The 27766-nt window shown below is 36.4% G+C and overlaps 1 protein-coding gene across 4 annotated transcripts in view; it reads left to right on the forward strand.

Moving 5' to 3' along the window:
* EML4 (EMAP like 4) overlaps nt 1-27766 on the forward strand; it is a 146534-nt gene that overhangs the window by 42108 nt on the left and 76660 nt on the right. For all 4 annotated transcript variants that reach the window (XM_078056238.1, XM_078056239.1, XM_036074889.2 and 1 more), the window contains exon 2: nt 19059-19241. In XM_078056238.1, the coding sequence (XP_077912364.1) occupies nt 19059-19241 (183 nt within the window). The remainder of the gene's footprint in view (nt 1-19058; nt 19242-27766) is intronic.

Genomic DNA, 27766 nt, shown 5'->3' on the forward strand with positions numbered 1-27766 from the left:
AAGTTGCAGATAATCAGATATAGATTTAAATTACTTTTCCTTCTGATCCTTTCACCTTGGAGGATAGTCAGAAAATATAAAGAATCTCTGTTAGTGTATCTTCTGTCTGAAAACTTACCTGTTGGGAACTTTTAACCTGCTTTATTTGTCACATATCCAGCCAAACTTTGGCTCTAGTCTAAGATCTTTAGAGGAAAAAGAGAAATCTTTTTTTTTTAATTATAAAAACAATCATCCACAATCCCAGCATAAGTACAACTATTAATGTTTCCTGTTCTTTTTCCATTTCATGTATTTTTATAATAATTGCTAGTGTACATAGCTTACAAAGATTTTTAAAAATAAGTGAAGTATTTAGATTATTATACAATAGCCTGGTAACTAGTGAGTATTTGATATTTCACTGATAGGACCACTGGTGGTGGTGCTGGTGGTGGTTGGTTGGTTGGTTGGTTTTCAGACCACTGTTTTTAGTCATGCCTCTGTTGGACAATTAAGTTGCTTTCCACCTGAGGGAAGCTATTGAACCTAATGACATGTTATTACTTATTGCCTGAAATTGGTTATATGTAAAGTTTATCCCATCCCTCTAACACAACCTTAAGAGTTGAAACTGAAGAGAAAGAAGTTGGAAGGAATAAAAAGTGACTTTAGTTCTGCATCAGGAACAGGTAGAAAAACTATATTTTCAACTTTGATGAAACATTTTTGTCAAGTAAATTTTCATTTTTACCACCAGTGTTCTGACAGGTATTCTCTGACTTGGGTTGAGTAAATTTCCTATTTAAAGTTTACCTGCAAGTTTAAGCATATTATAAACCTTTGGTGTCAAGTACAAGGACTAGATATGTGTATTTACTCTGAATTTTATTCCTGTTTGTTGTGGAACTCCTGTGAACTCTAAGAAGCAGTAGGCAGTGCATTACCACTTGCTAATATAATGTATACTTACATAAGTGGTAGTTTTAAATTTTTCTCCTAGCTGGAGCATAATTAGCTAATTAGAGAAGGCTAGTCAAACAAATTGAATTCTGTAATTTTAGGGATACAGTCTTATAGAAGATAGTTTTTGAGTCCTCCTACAGTGATAGGTGATTATACTGAACCCATCAAGGCAGTTGAGTGTCTTGTTTTATTAATAGAGTTTTTAGAGAAAGCAGTTCTTGATTGTCAAGATTCACTCTTCCTAGAATTTTACCTTTACTATAGATAGATAGATAGATAGATAGATACAAACTTATCTAACCTACATTCTTCATTTAATATATTGAGTATATTTCATCTTGTTTGGCCTTCTGTGGAAACAGATGGTCACTATTTTTCATGTAGTAACTTTAGATACTTGAAAGCTAATATTTGTCTTTTAGGCTTTACTGTGCTTGAATTAAATTATTTACATAATACAGAGCTTTCTGCCCATGAAAAAGCTGCTCTCTGGGGATTCTTAAAATATGCTTCTGGATGTTTGGTCATGTTTGGGTGTGCATATATTCATTGTCTTAATTAGCAGTTAGGTAACTTGAACTACATTGCTTAATTGCTACATTGTTGGGAATAGTATCAGATCTATCAACAAATATTGTGGCAAAATGAAATGAGAAAAATGGTCTGAATTTGATTTGACTTTTGAATATGTAGATTTACTTTGGGAAAGACATGGGGAATTTGATCTGGGCTCTGTTCATCCCATTTTTGGAAAATTCCTAGAATGGTAGGTTGATCGTGGGATTATTTTATGGGTGTTAGATCTGAAGTGATCCAGATGATATCATCCTCTACAAAGTGGGCTTTAGGACATCCCATGCTACACTTGGGAGTTACTACTTGTATCTCTTATTTATGTGGATCCTCCTCCGTTGGTCTGAAGAGAGTAGAAGGCTGGAGGAAAGGAGAACTAAATTTTCCCATCGTATTTACTTTGGTGTCAGCCTTTCATACTTGGTTCCTATCTAAACAGCACAGTAAAATTCCATACTAGAAGTACATGGGTGCTTCTTTAAATTTTGAGGATGCTTTATTTGACAGTAAGAATATTTGAGTTTTCGGGGCGCCTGGGTGGCTCAGTCGTTAAGCGTCTGCCTTCAGCTCAAGTCATGATCTCAGGGTCCTGGGATCGAGCCCCACATCGGGCTCCCTGCTCGGCGGGAAGCCTGCTTCTCCCTCTCCCACTCCCCCTGCTTGTGTTCCCTATCTCGCTGTGTCTCTGTCAAATAAATAGTAAAATCTTTAAAAATATATATATATATTTGAGTTTTGGATTTCAACCTATAGTATGGTAATGATTTCTCCTTTGTTCTTTTCAAAGTCAATGAAAACTTTTAATAGAGGTATAATGCAGTTGGGTAATGTTTGTTATATGCTTTCCTAAAAACTTAACTGAGACACATTTGCCTAGTTTATCAGTGACATCATTTAAACAATGATGGCTCTTGGCAGTGAAGAACTCACAATGAACTTAGAAGGGTAAATTCTGAAGCCAAGAGTAAGTTTAGTTCTGGATCTTGAATTGATTAATTATAGCAGAAACCCCATCTGTTGGAGCTCCCCTTTTCATAAGAAAATAGATGAAAAGCTTTTGAAAAGCCTCCTTTAAAAATTTCAAAATTCTGTAAACCTTTAGCTTGCTTTAGTTTTTATATTTGATTTTTCTTGTAGCTTTTCACAAATTAAAAAATGATTGCATTTAACATAAAATTAAAAAAAAATCAAATGTCTGTTTATGTGTTTGGGGTTTTGTTTTGTTTTGATACAGGAGCATTTGAAACTTCTTTGTGGCCAAGGGTAGCTGCTTCAAAATTTCTATATAGGAAGGGCTTAGGGGTGGCAATTTGTGTGTGGTTTGGGGGTAGGTGAGGGACGTTGTGAAGCTATGTTTTGAAGCTTGTTTTTGAATAATCACGGTATTTTCACTCATATGGTATATTAAAGATCATTCAAAGCAGCAAAGTTGTCTAAAAATGATCTTATTTATATATATGCATACATCACACATATAATTGAAAAAATACCAATTGTCCATATCAAATATCTATAGTTTGTCAGTTGAATAAAGTTGCTCTTTGGGTATCTTAAATAGAGAGGCTGAGATAAGGAATGGGGAGGATAAAGCCATCCATTAGCTCCACCACTGGCAGAAATGTATTTTACCCCTTTACTTATGTTGCCACTGCCCTATTTAGGCTACCATTACCTCTGATCTGCACAGGTCTAACAACCTCTTACCTATTTCTTAGCTTCTAGTCTCATCTCTCTCAAGCATTTCCTTTGCCTTAAGTCCATCCCTCCATTTAGCCATCAGGGGATGAGCTACTTAAATGGCAAATTTGATCTGGCCATTTCCCTGCTGTCCTCCAAGGGGTCTTCAGAGTGAGGTGTGTAAGATGATTTATTAGTCCAGGTGCAGGAAAAAAAATATTAGAATTTTTGTATTTACTTTTTAAATCCAAAATAAAGGAAAGAAATTATGTCTTACCAGTATTGAATAAAACGATTAACATGTTCCCTCAGTCAATCATCTGTCACCTAAGGAGGAATGGGAGTTCCACACTGCAGAGGAATTTACAGTGGGGCTCTCTTTCATTCACTCTCCATGTGTTGCATTATATTGCCATTTACCTGTACCCTGTTAAGTGTGCTTACTTATTATCTGATTCTCACAGAATAGATAACTGACTTAAAAAAGATTTCTTTGAAGAAACCAGAGATTTAAGTTAATGTTGATAAACACAAGAAAAGGGGTGCCTGGGTGGCTCAGTTGTTAAGCGTCTGCCTTCGGCTCAGGTCATGATCCCGGGGTCCTGGGATGGAGTCCCGCATCCGGGCTCCCTGCTCAGCGGGAAGCCTGCTTCTCCCTCTCCCACTCCCCCTGCTTGTGTTCCCTCTCTCGCTGTGTCTCTCTCTCTCAAATAAATAAATAAAATCTTCTAAAAAAAAAACACACAAGAGAACAAGAAGAAAATGGCACAGCAAATCCTTTTATTTTTGGTTCAAGCTCAAACATTACAGGTTTAAAATTCATGATCTAATCAGGTCTGATAAATCATCTCCCCAAAGTCAAAATTATTGAGAAGACTTGTTTGAAATATGTTTGAATCTTTCCCTATATATATATATATATATATATATATATTATGCTTTAAAATATTAACTAATAATCTTTAGTTACCAAAACCAAAAATAGTTTGTCAGGTCTTAATAATATTCACCACTCTAGGCCTGCCTAAAATTCAAATATTATAAGCATCATGGTGATTAAATCCCACTGGGAAAATAAGGCAATATATGGGAATGTGTGAAAGAAAAAGTTATAACCACAAGATTAAAATACTTGGTTCACTTGGAAGAGATAAGTATGCTATTTTCCAGCACACAGACACACAATAAACCGTAATGAAAGTATGAAACAGTTGCTGTTATTAGGAATATATCTAAGATATTTATTTTATCCATACTTTTCAAATTCCTATTTTTTACATGTTTTGTAATGTTCATAACATTAAGCACAACTGTATATGTATAAAGAATATATATATAGAGAGAGGTGTGAGCTCTACATTTAAAAACATTTTAGGGGCACCTGGGTGATGCAGTGGTTGAGCATCCGACTCTTGGTTTCTGCTTGGGTAGTGATCTTAGGGTCATGAGATCGAGCCCCCCATCAGGCTTTGCATTCAGCACAGAGTCTGCTTGTCTCCCCCCCCCTCCCCCGGCATGTTCTCTCTCTCTCTCTCAAAAATAAACTAAATACAATCTTAATAATCTTTTTTTAAAAGGCATTTTATTGCCGTATAACATATGTAATCATAATGCAGGTCAAGAAAGAGAACATACCCAACACCCCAGAAGACCCCCTTTCCTATGCTTCTCCCAATTAGTACCCCCCCACATCTCCAAAAATAACTGCTATCTTGATTTTTGACAATATTGTATAGTTGGACCTGTTTTTGTACTTTATGTAAGTGGAATCATAAAGCATATATTCTTTTGTGTCTGATTTCTTTTGCTCAGTATTGAGATTCACCCATATTGTATGTAGCATAGTTGATTCAGTATCATTGCTGAATGATACTTTGTTATATGAATGTGCCACAATTTGTTCTAATATTGATGGGTTTGGTTTGTTTCCAGTGTCTGTTACAGCTGCTCTGATTCCTGTATATATCTTTTGGTACATGTGTGTACATATTTCTGTTGAGTATAATCATAGAATTGCTGAGTTGTAGGGAATGTGTTTATCCCACTTTAATAGATAATGCCAAATAGTTTTCCATAGTGGCTGTATAGTATATAGTTCCGCCAGCAGTTCTAAGAGTTCATGTTGTTCCACATCTTTGCCAACATTATTGTTAGTCTTTTTAATTTAAGCTATCCAATGAAAATGTAGTTGTATTTTATTGTGGTTTCAAATTGTGTTTTCTTGATTACTAATAAGGTTGAGCACCTTTTCATATATTTATTGGCTAGTTGAATATCCTCTTTTGTAAAAAGTTCCTATTCAGGTCTTTTACTCATTTTTGTATCAGACTTTTTCTAATTGATTTTTAAGTATTCTTTGTATATTCAGGATATGAGCCCTTTGTCAGTTATGGTCAAATTACTTTCTCCTACGCTGGCTTGCCTTTTCACTCTTAACGGTATCTTTTTATGAGTATACAGTCTCAGTTTTAAGGTTGGTCCCACTTTTTTTTTAAGATTTTTTTTTGACAGAGAGAGACACAGCGAGAGAGGGAACACAAGCAGGGGAAGTGGGAGAGGGAGAAGCAGGCTTCCCGCCGAGCAGGGAGCCTGATGTGGGACACACCGAGAGAGGGAACACAAGCAGGGGGAGTGGGAGAGGGAGAAGCAGGCTTCCCGCCGAGCAGGGAGCCTGATGCGGGGCTCAATCCCAGGACCCTGAGATCATGACCTGAGCCGAAGGCAGACACTTAAGGACTGAACCACCCAGGTGCCCAAGGTTGGTCCCACTGTTAATCTTTCCCTTTATCAATAATGATTTCTGCATTTTCTTTAAGTATCTTTTGAAAGCTTTATTGTTTTGTCTTTCACATTTACATCTATAGTCCACCTGGAATTGATTTTTGTATATACTGTGAGGCAAGGGTCAAGTTCATTTTCCACCCTATATGGAGATCCACTTGACCCAGCATTATTTACTGGCATGAATCTTGTTTCCCTGGACCTCCAAAGTACTGCCTTTAGTCTGTATATGAGTGTGTTTATTTTTTGGATTCTCTTTTCAGTTCCATGGGTCTATTTGTCTACCTTTGTCTTAATCACTTTGATTTCATAATAAGTCTTGATATCTAGTAGGGCAAATGTACCTACCTTTTTCCTCTTGTTCAAGAGGGTTTTACTTATTCTTGACTTTCTGCTTTTCTTTATAAATTAGAATAAATGTACCAGATTCCATGCACATGAACACATGCATGCATACACACAAAGTATTGGAATTTTTTCTGTATTGCATTAAATTTCCAGATCAGTTAGGGTGAAAGTGGTATATTTTCATTGAGTCTTCAATCTGTGAACATAGTATACTTACCTAATTATTTAGGTCTTTAATTTCTCCCAACAACATTTACTAGTTATGTGTGTGGTTTTTTTTTAAGATTTTATTTATTTACTTGACAGAGAGCACAAGTAGGCAGAGCGGCAGGCAGAGGCAGAGGGAGAGGAAGAAGCAGACTCCCTGCTGAGCAGGGAGCCCGATGCGGGGCTCGATCCCAGGACTCTGGGATCATGACCTGAACCGAAGGCAGATGCTTAACCGACTGAACCACCCAGGCGCCCCAACATTTACTAGTTTTATGTGCAGAGATCTTGAACATCGTTTTATCACTTTTATTACTAGGGTTTTTTGTTTGTTTGTTTTTTGGTGCTCTTATAATCTTCAAGCCATTTTTTTTTCCTGTTTATTGCTAGGGTATAGTAATATGGTTGATTTTTTGTGTTGACCTATATCCATCAACCTTGCTAATAATAAGCTCACTGTTCTAATCAGCTGTCTATATATTTTTGGGATTTTTATATACATAATCATATTGTCTGTGAATGATAGTTTTATTTCTTTTTAATCTTTATTTCTCTTTTTCTTACTGAACTGATCAGGATTGCAGTATAAAATAGAAGTTGTGAGAGTAGACATCCTTGTTTATTTTGTTCCCTGTCAGAAAAGGAAAGCTTTCAGTATTTCAGCATTTGAATATGATGATGTAGTTTTAAAATTTTTGGTATATGCATGTTGCACTTACTATGGCTATATAATCAATTAAAAATTTAATGGCATAAAGCAACCATTTATTATGATCATGGTTTCTGTGAATTAGGAATTTAGATAGGGCACACCATGGAAGGCTTGTCTCTGCTTTGTGTTGTCTGAAGCCTTCACTGCAAGATGCAAAGGCAGAGGGAAGGAACCATCTGAAGGCTTATTTACTCGTATGTCTGATTGTTAATGCTGGCTCTTTGCAGGGAGCCTCCTTTCCCTTCTACCTGAATCCTTCCAGGTGGAAACCCTTCCATATGGGCTAGTGTGAGCTTCTTCACAGCATGGTGGCTGGTTTCTCCTAAAGCAAGCATTCCCAAAGCAGGGAAAGCCAGGTAGAAGCTGTATCCTTTTTACAGCCTCATCTCAGAAGTCATATATATATAAGCCTTTCTTTTGCCATACTCTGGTTGGAGTAGTCACAAGCCCCCACCCAGATACAAAAGAAGGGAACACACACCTTGCTTTTGGGTGAAAGGAGTGTCTGTCGGTCATTGTAAGAACACATCTATGTTTATGTATGTGTGTGTCTAGCTAGCAAGAGCGAGAAATGCAGAAAATATCTGCTACAGTGCCTTTTTAAATCGGATTAATAATGTTCCCTTCTATTTAATGTTTTTGTTTTGATAGATATTAAATTTCATTAAATCCCTTTTCTCTTGAAATGAATGATTTTATTTTCTGTTAATGTGATAAATTTCTTTGATTTCAATAAATTCAACTTGGTTGTGATTTATTGTCTTTTATATATTATATAAAATGGTTATAATGAATCAGCCATGTTTTAACACTAAAGTTTCAAAAATCATTGAGAAGTGATAATTCTTTTAATTTCTTTACAGTTCAAGTGGATTTTATTTTATTCAAAACAAAAGGGAAAAAGGAAATGTGACTTGCCACTTTGTACACGCATTGTTTATTTCCTAGTAGAAAAAATACTCACTTTGGGGGCTTTAACTCTGTTATTTATAGAAACTCTTTAGTATGTTTTGTGTTTCAGAAGGCAAAAACTGAATTTTGTATTTGAAGCAATTGTATTTTATCCTTAATTAAAAGAAGATAAGAAAAATGGTTATCTGAGGACAACAAAATTATAGTGAATATTCATGTAGTGTATTAATTCATGTGTTTCTGCCTATGCCTGGAGTTTAACCACTCTCCAAAGCAGCCCAAGTTTTTTGTCTGTATCTTTACCCTCTTTTGGCTGCATGCTCTCTTTGCTCCTTCAGTGTCTTTGTCTCTCTTTATAAAGAAGTAGAAAACTTTTCTTTACTTGAGAGAGCAAAGGGGCAGGAGAAGAGCTATCTTAAGAAGTTTTTATTTGTGCCAACATAGAAGGGCTTTGTGGTGGGCCATCTGGGCCGGGAGGATTTCCTCAGAATGTAAAGTATGTCATGAGATTTAGAGAGCTGGGATTTGCCCTAGAACTATCAGGGAAGGCAGCAGGAAACGTAGACAGAACTGGTTTATATTGCTTGTAACGTAGGGGGCAAGAATGGAAGACAGCTTGCCTGGTCTCGTGTCAGTGTATGTTTCCTCCACACTTAGGAACTTCTGCACTGGTAATGTATCTTTCCTTTCCTGGTAATGCAGCAGACCTGTCTCATAGACTTTACTCATGACAAAAGAAGTCTGAGGACTTAGGAATGAATCTAGATCAGTTCTCTTTTTTCCCCCTCCTCTCTTTAAATATATGTGTCAATAGCGGCATAAATATTTGCCTATATACCTTCATAAAGTATTTAAGACTGAACCCACTGTATAAACAAATATAATCCTGTTATGAGGGCACAGTGGGCTTTGCTCAACTTGTTCTTTCCTTGCCTCCTGAAAAGAATGGCCATTATATTATTCCTGAGGGGGAAAAAATTAAAACAGCAGCTTTTAATAGAAAATAATCCAAAAATGCCTCTCTAAAATAATAGCAAATCATAAATTGTGTAATTAAGCCTGACGTTTGCTTCTGTGAAGTCTAACCAAAAAATTTCATCAGAAGCAGAATTATCTGTTTTTAATTCTTCTGTGTTAAATTAAGAGTTTGGGGGGGAGAAGCCAATTTTAATTGTGAATGAATCCTGGTGATACAGTGAAGTAAAGTCCTTCCTTGGGACCAGCCACCATACTCAGAGTACTGCAGCAAAAATGTTTTTCATTTTTTTACTTAACACAGTTTCTCTTTTAATTTATGCTAGTAGATGAATTTTTAGTAAGACTGTCTTACAATGAAAAAAACACCATTCTAAAAATGGAAAATAAGTCAACAACATTGTGTTATTTCATTGAAGGCAGAAATCTTATTTTCTTAGAATCATACTGTTAACTGGAAGTAATTAGTATTATTTACTAACAAAATAAATTGTCAAGCTTTTAACAGTTGAAATGCCTTATTAAAACTTGGTGGAGAGAAAAGTGTGATTTTTGGAAGTAGATTATGATAAATAAGAAACCTTGTTTCCTGCATAAATATATCTTCCTAAAGGCTGCTATGTTTTTCTGAATATATTTTCTTTGGTTTATTTCCACAAATAAATTTTAGCTGTTGAAGAATCCATAGTGCATGACTTCTTGATTATAGTCCTTAAATATTTCTGTCTTTATGCAATAATATTTGAAGACAACCAATTCCAATTTAGAACAAAACAAAAAAATAAGTTGTTAAATCCCTTCTCATATGAATTTAATGTGGCAAGTCATTTGTAATTGTGTTTTGTGTTTTGAAGAAATAATGTTTAAAGACCAGGTCTTCTTTCAAATGTATTGATTTTTGTGTGCCTTATTAGCCTGAGAATATTCTTTTTGAACATTAATATATTTATACTTTTACAGAAATGCTTTCATTCATTATGTATAAAAATCTACAAATTAACCAAATTTGCATTGAAAATTTACTAAATAGGTTTACATTACAGCCTAAATTAGCTTTGCTTTTTTTTAACTGAGAAAATAATTTAAATTTTATTTACACAGGGGCGCCTGGGTGGCTCAGTCGTTGGACGTCTGCCTTCGGCTCAGGTCATGATCCCAGGGTCCTGGGATTGAGCCCCACATCGGGCTCCCTGCTCAGCGGAAGCCTGCTTCTCCCTCTCACACTCTCCCTGCTTGTGTTTCCTCTCTTGCTCGCTCTCTCTGTCAAATAAATAAATAAAATTTTTTAAATTTACACAGATTTTGTGTGTATCTGCAGAAAATTCATCTAAAAGAGTATAAGGTAGCAAAAATCCTCATAAATCCTGCTTCTTAGAGATACCTGTAGCCTCTATATCTGTATGTACATGTATACCTATGGATATACAGTTTTACACAGAATATACTAAAATTGTTTGCCTTGCAAATTTTTTTCTCTTCATAGTATGTTGTCACTCTTATTAAACTTATTTATGGTTACAAATATACATCATCCGTTTTAAGAGCTATATAGTATACCATAGTGCAACCATTTATTTAAACAAAGTTGCCTATTGATAGTCCTTTAAGCTAGTGCCAAATTTTTTTAAGTTGTAAACAGTGCATGGTATTGTAACTGTTTTCTCGTGTTTCTTCATTCTTACTAGCTCCTCTAATCTAATCTGCATTATCTTTCTACCCAATAAAGCCTGCCAGTGTCTTAACGTAAGTGCTTTAGCAAGGAGATCAGAGTTTTGTTCTTTGGATGGTATTGTGTATTGAATAATATACTTTTCTGAAATGGGCTATTTTTTTCCCCCCAAAGATTTATAGGTAACAACTAAGGGTCCTACCGTTAGCTCTCAAAACTGTCATAAAAACCATCTGGTTTAGGGGCACCTGGGTGGCTCAGTCGTTGAGCATCTGCCTTCGGCTCAGGTCATGATCCCAGAGTCCTGGGATCCAGTCCCGCATCAGGCTCCCTGCTCAGCAGGGGGCCTCCTTCTCCCTCTCCCACTCCCCCTGCTGTGTTCCCTCTCTTGCTGACTCTCTGTCAAATAAATAAAAATTTAAAAATTTTTTTTTAAAAAAAAAAAACATCTGGTTTAGTTGTTTTTAGGACATAAAACCTCAGTTTTTTGGAAGTAACATCTCTACTTTTTATCTGTTTTGGAATTTAATTTGCAAAGATCAGTTTCATTGTTCTCCAGAAAATAAAGTGAGGAAACCAACTATGATTTACTCATCCCCATAGTTCTTTTCAGAAGAGAAAAACCACTTGACTCCCCACACCCCCGCCAACGTGTAACACAGTATATGTTTTGTTTTTATGACACAAATGTTATATTACCTGTGGATTCCTCCCTGTACTATCCTTTGCCCTATATCACCAGAAGTAACTATTGTCATAAATTTTGTGTATATTATTCTCTTGCTTTCTAAATAATACATTATTTACTTTTGTGTTTTTTGAACTTTTATAAAGTTCATCTGACTTGCTTTTTATACTTACCAGTATATTCCTGAGATTCATACATGATGTTGCATGTAGCCATAGTTTACCACTCTGTAATATTCTGTTGAATGTTTGTATCACAGTTTATTTACCCATTTTACAGTTGATGAACATTTAGGTTTTTCCCAGTTTGTTTCTATTTTGAACTATGCTGTTGTAAACATTCTGGAACATGTCTCTTGGTGTATGTGTGCAAGAGCAGAGATTGGGAATGCCTGGCAGACAACCTGTTTTGTAAGTAAAGTTTTATTGGAACATAGCCATACCCAGTCATTTACGTATTTATCTGTAGCTGTTTTTGTATTACAAAGGCAGATCTGAGTAGTTGCTACAGAGGCTGTATGGTCTGCAAAGCCTAAAATGTTTACTATCTAGCTCTTTAACAGAAAACATTTGCTAGCCCTGCTGTAGGGTAGGACGTATACACCCGAAGAGTGGAATTGGCTGGGTAATAAGGTGAGTGCATCTTTAGTTTTACCAGATGATTCCATAGTTGGGTTTTTTCCCCAGAGTCATTCAAACAGTGTACCTCCTACCAGTACTGTACGAAGTTCACGTTACTTTGTATCCTTGGGAACACTTGATATTGTCACACTTTGTCACGCTTGCAATGTTTTGCCAGTTTGGTGAGTATAGAACAGTATTTAATATGGTTTTAATTTGCCAAAATTAATAATGAGGTGATGAGCCTCGTTTCGTATTTTCATTGCCATTTGTTCCTTTTCCTTTGAGATACTTAATCAAGGTGTTTACTGTAGGATTTTATGTCAAGGTTTTTCTGTAGGATTATATGTCTTATCAATTTGTAGGAATTCTTTATTCAGGATACTAATCTTTTACCAGTTATCTACCATCTTCTCCCAGTTTCTAAATTGCTTTTTCTCTTTATTGTGTCTTTTCGTAAGCATACATTCTGAATTTTAATGTAGGTAAATATCAATCTTTACTTTTATGGGTAATCCTTTCTGTGTCATTTAGGATCCTCCCCTCTACTTTCAGAGTATGAAGATATTCTCTCTTACTTTCTATAGGTTTTATAATTTTGCCATGAATTCTTTAATCTACGTGGATTTGATTTTTGTGTGTGGTGGAGATAGAGACTTCAAAATATACTTAAGTTTAATGAATTTGTAAATTTTAATTTAACTTGGGAAGTTTAGCAATTATTTCTTCACATTTTTTTTTCAGCTAGAATCCTTTTCTCACCCTTCTTCTAGGCCTCCCAACGACACAAATACTAGGCCTGGGGCTGCCTTGTTTTTTCCTCTGTTTAGATGGTATAAATCATATATATAATGTATACGTATGTAATATGCATAATCTAATAAAATTTTTTAAATAATAGAAGTCCTAATTTCAGAGATTATTTTCTCTTTTTATAAACAGTTCAAAAAGCTTGGTTATCCAAGATTCCATAATGTAGGGAATTAGATTGGGAAGGAGTGTTGCTATAGCCAGGCATAGTTAATCCTAACTGCAAAGAGGGAAGAGAAAAGGTAGCAAGAAAGATTAGAAATTTGAAAATGTAATACTTCCAATTATTTAATTAGAAATATAGTAGTCTCTAGGGCATCATTCTATCACAGTGTTTGCAGCACAAAGTAATTAATATTCTCAATGAAGATTGAGTCATCTAGAAGTGGCTAAAGTATAATTAATTGTATGCCCTTGTTAGGAAAGCAAGAAAGTATTTTATTTTAGATTTACACAAAATCATTGGCACTGAAAAGGAGCTAGAATATATAGGCATGTCTAATTCTGATGTGATGCTGGATTGCCAATTTTTGGATATTTAGAATAAAATATACTTATCTCAGCAAAGACAATATATTTCTTACCTCAGAAGCCAAATTAACTGATTCATTATAGTAAAAGCATAATGAACAGCTGTCATTGTAGTTTTAAACTATAATATTGAATATTGAAGCTTACTGGTTACATATAACTTTGCACCTCTAATAAAAGAGACTTGATTATGCCAATAAATAGAGTAGACTAATGGACTTCCTTTCTCTCTCCATTCACCTCCCTCAACCCCTGACCCCACCGTGAGTTTAACAACCCTTGAGAATTCATTTGTAGTTTATATTTTAGCTTTCAAGGCTAGAAACTATTTTGAGAAGGAGCAAAGACATGAGAGACTACTGTGGTATAAGGAAAAAGAGCTAATATACTTGGATTAGGAAAAGGGAATGAAAAAGCTCCCAGAGGGGTGCCTGGGTGGTCCAGTCAATTAAGCGTCTGACTCTGGATTTTGGCTCAGGTCATGATCTCAGGGTTGTGAGATCAGCTTCCTGCTGGGCATGGAGCCTGCTTAGGATTCTCTCCCTCTCCTTCTGCCCCTTCCCCCTTTTTTAAATTCTCCCCCCCACCCCTTTTTCTCTCCAAAAAAAAAAAAAACAAAAAACAAAAAGCTCCCAGAAAGTAGATATATTCTTTTTACTGAACAGATATATTTTATGAACAAGAGTGTAGTACATTAGAGATTGAGAGAGGAACAAAAAGAACAAAGTTTTCAAAGTAGAGCAAGAACAGTGGATTCTGTAGAGTCATCTGAGGGAGGAACTCTAACCCCAATTTGCTGTGTGACCAAGAATAACTCACCTGATTACCCAGAGTCCTAGTTTATTTATCTATAAAATGGCAGGAGGGGTTGTTGGTCTTTAAGATAGTCTCTTTTCTAGCCTTAGTAATCAGTGAGTGCAAATTTAAGTTAATTGCCTTATAGTCTAGTTTGTTGTTTTTTTTTTAAATTAGAACACTGTGTCTGGTGTCTTGATTTCTTAAGTTTCAAAAGCGATGCATTTTAACTTAAGATTAAGTAACATATAATACATTTTTATGGTGAATTTCAGATAGTATGGAAATACATGAAAAGCAAAAATTACTTTTTACTCCTATCTTTCTACTCTCACTCTCTTAGAAATAACGCAATCACCGGTTTGATGTATATCCTTCTAGACTTTTTCCTATGTGTACATTTTTTTAGAAGTATGTTGGTGCATGTGTGTATTTTAATAAATTATTCAGTATATATTGTCTTGCAATTTGGTTATTCAACTTAAGTTGTCTTGTAGATCTTTCAGATTTTAGTTTATATACCTACTTCATTGTTTTTAATTTTCTACGATGTAAACATATCATTGCTTACTAACCGCATCCATGGACTTTAGGTCGTTTCCAATTTTGTGGCAATAGTAAACAGTGTAGGAAAAAACATTACTATACAGGATAGAAACTTATTGAACCCTCAGTGTGTGGCAGTACTGTGTATTATTTTATCTAACAACTTCAAGCCTAAGATAAGTACTAATTAGCATGAAGAAATTACACATGAGGAAACCAGTCACAGAGCTGGCAAGTAGCAAACAGATTTACTCCAGCCATGTAGCACCAGAGTTCATGCACTATTCTTCCATAGCTTTTGTTGGATTCCCAAAGAGATTCTTGCCCCTGAAAAGGTGAAGAGCCAAGATTTTAGACAGGAAGGGGTTATAGAATTTTGGAGCTATAAGGAACTGTGGGGCTCAACTGCCATGTTCCTTTGTGTCTCCACTGCTGCTGACCTTGTAATAGATCATCCAAAGGGGGAAAGTTGAGAGTGCAAGAAGGAGCATTGTGATAATGTTTATACTAATATAGCAGACGTACTTGTCTTGGACAGATTATGACACACACACACACACCTTAACCCTGTCCTAGGCCACCATCACCTTTCACATGGGTTACTACAATAGCCTCCTGCCTGGTCTTATATTTACTCTTATTCTATTCCAGCCCAATTTCACACAGAAACGAAAATGACTTTTTCAAAATAAAAACCTGATTATGTCACTCAGTAGTTTAAACCCCTTTAGTAGCTTTGTGAAAAAAATATATTTATTTGGTCCTCCTGTGATTCTTTTTAAGAAGGCAGCGTAAAATAGAGTAAAGGGCACTTGAATTGTGAGTCAGGAGTCCTGTGTTTGAGTCTCAGGTATCAAGACTGATTTGGTGACCTTGGGCAAGCTATTTAACTGCTCAAGCTGTTTCCTCAAATATAAAATATAGATAGTGTGAGGAAGGGGATATGGTAATAAATATGAAAGGTACAATATAAATGCAGGGCATTGTTAATAGTTAACCTTGTGTTTGTTATGCCCTTTGAAAAATTGTCCTTGTGTCTTATCACAGTATCCTAGCAGGTCATGGTAGGATTTTTACAAGCTGAACCACCTTTCATGTAACTAAGTTTCACGTAATAAAAACCTCAGTCATTGGAGCACCTGGGTGGCTCAGTTGGTTAAGCATCTGGCTCTTGGTTTCAGCTCAGGTCATGATCTCTGGGTCAGGAGATTGAGCCCCGCATCAGGCTCCATGCTCAGCAGGGAGTCTGCTTCCCCTCTCCTCTGCCCCCTCCACCTTTCCCCTGCTTGTGGTTGGTCACTCTCTTGGAAATAAATATATCTTTTTAAAAAATTTAAAAAGTAAAAAAATAAGTTTAGAAAAGTTAAGTGACTTGACAAAAGTAAAAGCTGGTTACCATGCCAGTAGTAAAACTCAGTACTATAACCTTGGCATTGTCTGATAATCTTTCCACCAGGCTCTGTTACCTTCCCAAAATAATTAAGAAGATCATGTGTTTATAAAAATCACATAAATATTTTATCTGTGATTGTAATTTATTTTTTAAAAGATTTTATTTATTTGAGATTGAGAGAGCGAGAGAGAGAGAGCACAAGCAAGGCGGAGGGGCAAAAGGAGAGGGAGAAGCAGACTCCCCGCAGAGCAGGGAGCCCGACGCGGGGCTCGATCCCAGGATCCTGAGATCATAACCCCCAGCTGAAGGCAGACACCCAACTGGCTAAGCCACCCAGACTCCCCTCTGACTGTAATTTAAATATACAGCTCATCCTTCAGAAATTAAGAATAGTGTAGAATGGCATGTCCATATAATTTACTGACTTCGTCAGGACCTTTGGATTACAAGAAATGGCTTGCAAAAAGGGAATTTATTAGGTTACATAATTAGCTAGGAGGAATATTAGAGCATCTCTGAGAATTGAAGGTCCAGGACTTCAGAGATTGGAACTGGATCTCAGGGCAGTCAGAACTCTGTCACTAATGGCTCTAGGTCTTTGTCCTTATAGTTAGCAAACCAAGAAGGAATGGCTATAGTTTCCTCTTTGGGAAACTTGGGAGGATTCCATTTGGCCTATCCCATATCTCACAACCACTCCTGTAGGTAGTATTAGATTAAACCATATGAAATTGCTAATAGTTAATCATATTTTTTTTACCAACTAAAAAAGCCATTTCGTATGGTTCAGCCTATTAATAGTGTGGGGTGGTAGAGGGGTTAACAAGGCATCATTGATTAATGGCTCTGATGGGACTTAAGAAAATGGTGGAGTTCCACAGAAGAGAAGAGCTGCTGTTCTTCCCACCAGAAGAAGGAAAATAGGAAAGCATTCTGGGCAGACAAAAATAATAGTGACATAGGGATGCCTGGGGGGCTCAGTTGGTTAAGTGTCTGGCTCTTGGTTTTGGCTCAGGTCATGAGCTCAGGGTCATGAGATTGAGCCCCGTGTCAGGTTCCACACTCAGCATGGAGTCACCTTGGGATTCTCCCTCTCCCTTTGCCCCTCCCACTCTCTCCCCCCAAATAAATAAATCTTAAAAAAATAATAGTGACGTAATACAACACACACAGAGTGTGGCTCAGCTAGAGTTTAGCTGGACCACTATGGAAATGAAAAAAAAAAAACGTCAAATATTAAAAATTCTGAAGTTAGAAATGGAATTGTTCTTACTAGTCCTTAAGCATCTGAGAGTTTGACAGAACTGCCTTTTATGTAAAAAATGCACCCAAAGCTCTCAAATTACAACTTTTGTACTCTTCTGTTGTATCTTAACATTTATTGGATGTCAGACATGTCCTAGGCACCTTCCTCATAACCTGTTTAAATATGAAGAAATTGAGGTTCAAAAAAGTAAAATAATTTGCCTGAGATTATACAACTAATTGTTGTTAAAGTCTAAATTGAAGATAATTTTCCTTCCATACCAGTACTTCTCAAAGATTGTCCATGAAACACCTCTAAAGGCAGAAGAGAGTACATATGTATTCCTGAGAGGTTTTTAGGCATATATGATCCTAAATGTGAGTATTGTTTACTGCTCCATAATAAATGGAAATGCTGAAGGTTTTTTTTTCTTTTAACTCTGAGTTAAATTGTCTTTTTAAGAAGATGGATAGTACATTATCTCAATATGAGAAAAATGGCACACTGTGCCTTATTGTGCGAATGACTGATCCGGTTTATATCATTCTGGTGCAAACCATTCTTATGTAAGAATCTGAATTCCCCTCTGAATTTTCCTGCTTATAGTGAATTAGCCAACAACAATTGGAATTTCTGTACTTTTGGGTTATGACTGACCGAACAAACAGTGTATTCTAAAGATACATAGCTTTGGAAGTAGTTTGTAATTGCTATGTTGTAGCTAAACTTTGTTTAGTCTTTTTGTTGTTGTTATTACATACCTAAGGCAGATAAATATTAGCTATCTACTCTATAGAAACCACACTTTTTTTTTTTCCCCAAGAGGTTGGGACATCAGTGGGTAAGAAAGAACAGCAAGAATATATAGCAGTATTTTGTAGCATTTGGGGAGTATAATAGTAAAGACTGAAATAAAGAGTGCTTTTTCTGATCATTGATGCTGAATGTGAATGGTTCCCGATCTGATACATAAAGGAAAACTGAAGTGATTTGTACTCCTTATTTTCATAGAGAAGTAGCATAATGATGTGGTGATTAAAAAGGATGTTTCGGTGAGGTGCCTGGGTGACTCAGTCGGTTGAGCATCTGACTCTTGGTTTTGGCTCCAGTCATGACTTCATGGGTCTTGAGATCCAGCCCCGAGTCAGGCTGCACGTTCAGCAGGGAGTCTGCTTGAAGATTCTCTGCCTTTACCCCACTCCTATCCCCACCCCTGCTTGCTGGTGCGCACACTCTCTCTCTCAAATAAATCTTTAAAAAAAAAAAAAAAAAAGGATGCTTTAGATAGTTTATTGTCTTGCAAGTTTCCAGAAGTCTCCAAAGTGATGTATTTGGAGAACGTCTTGATGAAAAAACCAATTAAGGCGGTAGTATAATAATAGGGAAAGTTTGATCATGGGGAAAATTTTCATAATTTTAATTATGCGTCAGATATATTAACTTTTACTATTTTTAATTCAGATAGCTATGAAAATATTTACAGAAGTTAATCTGTGTAAAACTGGTGGTTTTGGTTTTTTCCCCAATTTTTATCATCTTTTTAAAGACTTACCTGAATAGATCTGATTTGTTGTTAAATTCTTTCTTAAACAGTTCACTTTAAAAAATCCGTATTTTCTTCATTTTATAGATGATAGTATTTCTGCTGCAAGTACATCTGACGTTCAAGATCGCCTCTCAGCTCTTGAGTTACGAGTTCAGCAACAAGAAGATGAAATCACTGTGCTAAAGGCAGCTTTGGCTGATGTTTTGAGGCGTCTTGCAATCTCTGAAGATCATGTAGCCTCAGTGAAAAAATCAGTTCCAAGTAAAGGTAATTATTATTAAAGTAGGAAGAATCTTGCTTTTTGAAACACTTTCTTTGCAGTAATATATAAAACTTGTCTATTTTATCAGTGACATTGAAATTGGGAGTATAAACTATATTTCTCTTTTGGATTAACTGTGACTATAGTTTTTCATTTTCTTTTTTTTGTATTCCCAAGAAATTCCAAAAGTTTACTATTTATTATTTTAAATGGGAATTTTTTTTGTAATACCACTGATTGTACTTAAAGGCTTTCATAATCTTTGTGTGAATTTTGTATATTCCAATTAGATAACAAATTTACTAATGGCAGGAACTGAATCTTCTTTTTGTGTCTCCCATAGTAATTAGTATTGTATCTTGAACATAGCAGGTAGGCACTCATATGTACTTTTTGAGTCAGTCTTTTTTGAGTCAGAAATTATAAAAGTCATCATAATTTAAATAGCCTTATTCCAAGCCTTCAGTGGTCATTGGTGAGCAGAATCCTGAAGAATTTAAACTCTGAGACTCATTACCAACCCCAGTACAATGTTAATTTTAACTTCTAGATATTGAGGGTTTTTGCAGGTTGAGAGAAAGTCATTAGGATGCTGTTATTCTGAGTTTGGAGCAGATATCCTGTGGCCTTTCCCTGCCTCCAACCACCTAGAAAGAATTTAAAATTCTTTCATGTTAATCAAGCAATTGATTCTATTATTTCATATATCTTCCTGATTTTTTTCATAGAGTAGGTAGACATAGGCATAATTATCCCCCATTTTGGCAGTGGGAAAAGTGAGGCTATTTATGAATTCTTTTCTGAATGTTGAGTTTGTGGTATATATGGTGTGGAGATAGACACATGTAGATCGCTGAATTGCAGGTCTAGTGTTCACGCTAATCTTGGCTAGCAGTAAGAATTTGGGAATATTCAGCTTATGGGTAATAGTTGAAGCCATAGAAGGAGGATGTAAAATGAGAATAAGGTTCCTGATTGTTGTGTTGGGAGCTCTAGTATTTCAGCAAAGAAAGAGTGATGCATGTTGCCAGATACTACAAAGAGGCTGAATAAAACAGAGAGTGAGAGGTGACCATTGGATTTGGCAATTATGAGATTACTAGAAACCTCCACAAGCAATTGTAGTAGAGTGATAGGATTGCATCTCAAATTACAGTATTTTGAGAAGCAGCAGTTGAGGAGAATTGTGGAACTGTAGCCACACTTTCAAAAATTTTGCCTGGGAGGGGAAGATGGTAGTAGCTAGAGGAAGATGCTAAATTGAAGGTCAGCTTTTTTATTTTTTAAGATGTTATAGACTCAAGCTCAAAGATATTTTGAGGACAAAGAGGCAGAAAAGAGGAGGATGATATTAGTGGGGGTGTCAGTGGGGGGTACTAATTGATGAGGCAAGTTTCCTCAGAGTTTGAACAAGGATCATAGAGCAGGTAAGAAACTATTGGCCTTAGAAGACTACTTCTTCTGAGATAGACTGGAAAGAGATAAAACTGAATGGGGCTACTAAATATTCAGTTGTTAGGGCTGGCACTTTTCATTCCTCTTCCTCAGGAGACAGTGATGTTCTTTAAGAAGATAAGACTGTTCCTAGGTGGTGAAAAGGGTGAGTTGGAATGATGAGAGAATGGAAGATCGTAGACATGAAAAAGATGCTGAGGCACCTTGAAAGCATTGAGGTGGTTCATTCTGCCTGGCTTTGTGGTTCCCATTCTTTTTCTTTCTTTTTTATTGTCTTCTTTAACTTATTATTAATTTTTATTTTTGAAGTATATAGTTGACATATAATGCTATTAGTTTCAGGTGTACAGTATCATGATTCAACAATTCTATTTATACTCAGTGCTCACCATGATAAGTGTTGTCACTGTCTGTCACCATACATTATTACATTAGTGACAGTATTCCCTATGCTGTACTTTGAGTAAATGAATGGATAAAGAGAATGTGGTATAGATATACAACATGATTCCCATTCTTAGACCTCCCACCCTAAAAGACGCTAGGCCTAGGTAGTTAATAATGGAGAGTTAGAGAGGTGGCTGGATTGATCTTCTCCATTAGTGGTTAGTAAGATAAATGTTTCAGTGACAGGGGTAAGTTTAGCAAGAGACTTAATAGAAACCACTTTGGCTGATAATGTTATATTGCAATCTTTAAATTTTTTTGAGGACTGCCAAGATCAAGCCAGGCAAAACTTTATTTAGTTATAAATTGATTTTAATAAAGGATTCTGGAGTTGTTAGAGTAGAATGAGGAGCCAGATCAGTTGATGTATGTGGGCTTTACAGGGAAGGTAAACTTGTTGTAGAGAAAGAATGTGCTTACCATCTATAACTGATGTTATGTACCCTCAGCTTCTGACCCTGTATAAGTACTTTAATTCTGAAAGAGAGAATGATGCAGTGTTTGGTTATTATCCACAGTATTTTTGAAAGCTTATTTTAAATAGTTCATATTAGTTTAAAAAATTAAGAATTTTTTATTAGGCTTAAACAACAGCACGTTGTAATTTTATGTTGAGAAAAATTTAAACATTTTTTCTGATTTTTTTTTTATTTATCAAGGTATTTCAGTAAAAAAATATAGAGAAATTTAAAGACCGCTTTTAAAAAATTTGGTAGGTCACGGTAGTTTGATATACCAGTTACTTAGCACTTACCTGTTTTGGTGTCATAAAATACAAATACAATTAAATATCTGTAGTTCCTATTCTCCAGGAACATACTTTTTGTAAGTTACTCTTTCTAGTATTTTTTTTAGTTGTCCTTAGTCGTAGTTCTTTGTCTCTGAAGTGAATTTAGGATCAATTTTATTTAACGCTCTTTAATTGAGACTTACCCAGTTCTGGAGTTATAGAGCCACCTGCAGCTGCTGTATTGGAACTTTTTTCCACCACATACTACCAATTCTTAATTCTTATTAATAACTTTATTAATTAGATACGGTGCTCGTTTCCATTGATTCTACTTCATAAGTTTACTATGACTGCTATTCTTAAAATGTGCCAACATGGTTACATTCTGACATGGGGTCCATTAGTGATTATTCTTTAAGTTACTTCATTACTTGAGGCCCAGACTTTGAAATGCTATCCATAAAATCAATTAATGGGGGAGTTGATTATATAATAATTTGGGGAAATATTATTTTAGAGGTGAGCATAATTCATTGTTAAGAATTAATTACTCTAGTTCCCTTTAGTGGAGAAATTTTCCTGACCAGTTATGTTTTCTAAGATTGATTTTTTTTTTTTTAAAGATTTTATTTATTTGACAGAGATAGCGAGAGCAGGAACACAAGCAGGGGGGAGTGGGAGAGGGAGAAGCAGGCTTCCCGCCGAGCAGGGAGCCCGATGTGGGACTCGATCATGACCTGAGCTGAAGGCAGACTTTTAACGGCTGAGCCACCCAGGCGCCCCCCACCCCAAGATTGATATTTAGACATCAAGAGAAATACATATTTAAAGTTTTATAATTTATTATTGGAAATTCTAAACAGCTTTATCTTGGAGTTTATATATAGTACACAGTAGAAATAATTGGAAAAAATATTAGGTGATTTTTCACCTTTGACAAATGTATATAACCTAATAGATCAACTATCAGTTTGTTTTTTTTTTTATTTTAGAGAGAGACAGAGAGCAGGGTGAGGAACAGAGGGAGAGGGACAAGCTCAGACTCCATGCTGAGCACAGAGCCTGACGCTGGACTCGATCCCACAACCCTGAGATCATGACATGATCAAGAATCAGACAGTTGGGGCGCCTGGGTGGCTCAGTTGGTTAAGCGACTGCCTTCGGCTCAGGTCATGATCCTGGAGTCCCGGGATCGAGTCCCACATCGGGCTCCCTGCTCAGCGGGGGGTCTGCTTCTCCCTCTGACCCTCTTCCCTCTCGTGCTGTCTCTCATTCTCTCTCAAATAAATAAATAAAATCTTAAAAAAAAAAAAGAGTCAGACAATTAACTGACTGAGCCACCAAGGTGCCCTAATCAACTGTCAGTTTTCATATTAAATAGGATTAATATATTATACGAATATTTGGAATAAACATTTTAAGCAAAGTATTTTCTAATGAAGATTTTTTTATAAAATACTTTTTTAAAAAATTTAAATTATTTTGTGGGTATTTTGTATTTTTTTCTTTATTGAAAAGGTAATTTCCCATACTGTGGAAAATTTTTATCTTATGTGAATTTTTTTTAGTCCTCTTTGAAATTAGAATTTACCATATTCACTTTCACATAAATTACTGACAGGACAGTAATCACTATCTTCTTAAGATAGCTACATTTTCTAGAGGATTTTTCTTTAGAAGTAAGGCTAAACCCCATGGATAAATAAGTGTGAAACCTTTTTAGGAAGCTGTGGTTAAAAGTGTAGTCAGCTTCCTTATTGATAAAGTCAACTAGTTTTGTAGATGGTGGTGATATGGAGGGCATGATTTGACTTTAGGTATGACTAAAACTAACTGTTAATGGTGTGTATGCCGATGGCTTAATGACATTCTACTGTGTCACTTCATAGTAGTATTGCCATTCAGTAAATGCCAAAATCAGAAATACACCTAACTAGTCATTTCAGTATTTTTAGTTCTCTTCTTTTAGTTTATCCTCTCCTGTGTGCCAGCAGTATTAAAAGCTAAGCCCTATTTTTTCTTGAGTATATTGTGCTAGACGCTTATCTGAGGTAGAAAGTTTTCCTAACAGTTTTTAAGTTTCTCATATACCTTCTTTTCTATTGGAGAATTTTTCCTTTTGATGGCCTTTGTTCATAATATATGCAGCAGTTGCAACTGAGTTCCTGCCAAAAGAAAAAAAAAATTACCTGTACTGTGGAACAAACAGGAAGGCCCAGGGAACACTTTGGCAGTATTAACTGCCAGGAAGACAAATTCTGTCACAGCTGGTGCCTGGGAAACCCATTAAGACCTCTTGGGGTGACCAAATGAATGTAATTTGAGAACACAGCCCAGTGGCATTATGTGAAGACAAGCTGTTAGTATACAGTGGTGTATAAGCAAGGAGTCAGATTTATCTGGAGGTGGGAGTCACTCATTTTAAACCAGGAAACTGCTGGTAAATCAAAAGTATCAAGCATTGCAAATGCCACTTGAGAAATGAGAGAACCCAGAGGCAAAATTAAGCTGTGGAGGATGTCAGTTTTCTAAAAGAAAACAATCCTAATTATGAAGAATCTGGGATAGCATATAGGCACAGGTCTGTATCATTGCCTCTTACTCCAAATAATATTTGGGAGAAGATAGAGATTGTCATAAGTTTGCTATAAATGCTGTTGATAAGTAAATTACACTAGTCAGGTTAGAAGGTGTGAATTTCTCTGGTGGGCCTTTGGGCTAAAATGACTGGTCATTGTAGGAGGAGATGGGAGAGTGTTTTATTATTTGACAACAGATCAGACTTCTGAGATGCTCTTTGTATATAGAAGTATATGAGTTGATAGGGCCTCAGACCAGGCAGCCATCACAGTTTCCAGAGTTCCGTTTCTATATGAAGGTCAAATCCTTCTTTGGTCATTTTAACTCAAAATATACTTGTCTGTCTGTCTTTCTGTCTGTCTTTCGTCCTTCCTTCCTTCCTCCCTCCTTCCTTCCCTTCTTCCCTTCTTCCTTCCTTTCTTTCTGTAGGCTCCATCCTGGGCTTGAACTCATGACCCTGAGCTCAGGACCCGAGCTGAGATCGAGTCAGACGCTTAAGCGACTGAGCCACCCAGGCGAACCCAGCTCAAGATACACTTTTAAAAAATTAGTAGCCATTAGGAGTTAAAATGACTAAAGTACACCTTCCTGTGAGACAAAAGGAGAGGAGCTTGACTATATGAAGAGAGTGGAAGAGGTCTGCAGTTGGAGCTGTGGGGCATATGATAGAGAATTTGAGATAAATAAAAGATTTTGAATATCAACTAGAGTTCCTCCATGGACTACCTTTACCCTTCTCCTGATCAAATATTTTCTCATTATTTATAAAGCTCAGACTATTTGCTGAAAATACTTACATTTTTGTCTCTTCTTGGAATTGCTTAAAAAGTATTTTGTGGAGGCGCCTGGGTGGCTCAGTCGTTAAGCGTCTGCCTTTGGCTCTCAGGTCATGATCCCAGGGTTCTGGGATCAAGCCCTGCATTGGGCTCCCTGCTCAGCAGGAAGCCTGCTTTTCCCTCTTCCACTCCCCCTGCTTGTGTTCCCTCTCTCGCTGTGTTTCTCTGTCAAATAAATATATAAAATCTTTTTTAAAAAAAAAAGTGTTTTGTGTGTCTGTTTTGATAATGTATATTTGATGTTCCTGCTAGATTGTAAACTATTTGAAGGCGGGACAGTTTCTTACTAACATAGCTACTCGGGATAACTCAGTAAGAACTTGTTAAATTGAATGTGGGAAGAAGAAAGTTTTAGGGGCGCCTGGATGGCTCAGATGGTTAAGCATCTGCCTTCGGCTCAGGTCATGATCCCGGAGTCCTGGGATCAGGCCCCACATCCGGCTTTCTGCTCACTGGGGAGTCTGCTTCTCCCTCTGCCTCTGCCCCTCCTCTGCTTGTGCTTTCTCTCTCTCTCTCAAAAACTAAAATCTTAAAAAGAAGAAGAAAGTTTTAGAAGTAGGAAATTGTGGTAAAAAAAAAAAAACTGCTTTAGAGAGAGGGATTGGGATAGATGCAGGAACAAGAGGATCTTATGGATGAGGGTAGTCAGGATTTTAGAATTTGAGATTTTGAAGATTTTATTTATTTGGCAGGGGGAACAGTGGTGGAGAGAGAGGAGGGGGAAAGAATCCCAAGCAGACTCCGTGCCAAACACAGAGCCCTACGTGGGGCCCAGTCTCCTGACCCTGAAATCATGACCTGAGCCGAAACCAAGAGTCAGATGGTTAACCAACTGAGCCACCCAGGTGCCCCTAGATTTTGAGATTTGTAATATGTAGCAGTTTCTAGTGATAACTTTACTGTGTGAATCTAGAGTGTAGTGAAGTTCATTAGTATTTAGGAATTGTCAGGCTAAGTTATTAGAAAGGTCATACGCTTGGGTCTGCCATCGGGAATATAAATTGTATGGTTAGTATTCTCATATCATAAAATATAAAAATTATTGTTGGCTTTTAACTGGCATTATGATGGTTTCTACTGTGATTAAAACTAAATCAGTACCTTCTTGGTTTGTAGACTTTTAGCCTAAATTTCTCTTTATTTCAGCTGGTTTGCTGCTCAGAATTAGAACTTTTACTTTTGGACCTTTGGTTACTAGAGGTTACTGTTGCTTCCAGTCTTGTAGGCTACTCTTTGAGATTATGGCTCAAACTTTACAATGCCCGAGCCCTGGAGGAGAGGGTGTGTGTGTGTGTGTCTCTCTCTAATGGTGCATTCCAGTCATGGATTTGTGTAACTGCAGTAATCATTTTTATGTTCCATTCTCCCAGTTCCTGATTTTCAAAGAATACACTTTAGATTTCTCAACTGAAAAACAAGCATTCACCCACAGTTCCTTTTTGTTTTTTGCCTCTGCTTTACTTAATGCATTGCCTCTACCTTGGGAGATCATTCACTCTTTCATCCAAATACTAAGGATTCCGTACCAAGAGCTATCTCAAATTAAACTATAGGATTGAAAGGGACCATGAAAATCTTCTTTTGGCCTTTTCTTCCTATTTTTATTAGTATCTGGGGACCTTGATGATTTAGTACTATTATCTACTTAGAATTTCCTTTTCCCATACTCCCCCTGGTAAATTCCTATCTGTTATCCTGGCACAGCTTAAAATGTCACTCTATATTAGGCAGAATTCTTTCTTTCTACTTACTTATTATTCCTTCTGCCTGGACTCAGATTTTCATTTCACTGCCTACTACAGTAGAACTCTGAGCATGTTAATAATCTCTCCAGTTTCTTCAGCAGTAAAATTAGGATGATAATAGTAAATCCCTCTTAGGATTTTGCTTAAAATTAAAGGATATAACTTGTAAAGTACCTGGGACAATGCCTAGCACATAGCAAATGTTTGATAATTAATATTACTCCACACCACTTACTGTATTGACAGTGTCTGTTTCCTTCATCTTTTCACTGTATAAGGCACTGTTTTAGGTGCTGCAGATTAAAGAAATAAAAAACACTGCCTTGCCCCCAAAGGACCTCAGGTAAACTGAGAAGACAGATCAGTATTACAAAATTATAAGTAATTGGTTTTAAAAAGGTAAATTTAGGGTGCTGTAGGAGCACCTAGGATAAATACTTAAACTGGAGTTGAAGCTTCCTTGTAGGAGGTAACATCAGCACTCACCTACCTTCATGATTTTCACAGCCACTTATTAGTGCCAGTTCCCAGATTGTTCCCAGATCTGGACTTCACTTCAGAATTGTCTATCTACTTACTAGATTATCCTGCTTGTGTGTATATCCTTTAGAATTCGTAACTGTAAAATATCCCCAAACTGAACTCCTTATTCTTTGTCTTAAACATTTCTTAAAACTGACTCCTCCTCTGCATTCATACTACCAGGCTCTTATTTCAGGTCCCCATCATCTTATGCT

This window comes from Halichoerus grypus, chromosome 10 (assembly GCF_964656455.1).
Source record: "Halichoerus grypus chromosome 10, mHalGry1.hap1.1, whole genome shotgun sequence".
Classification (NCBI taxonomy): domain Eukaryota; kingdom Metazoa; phylum Chordata; class Mammalia; order Carnivora; family Phocidae; genus Halichoerus; species Halichoerus grypus.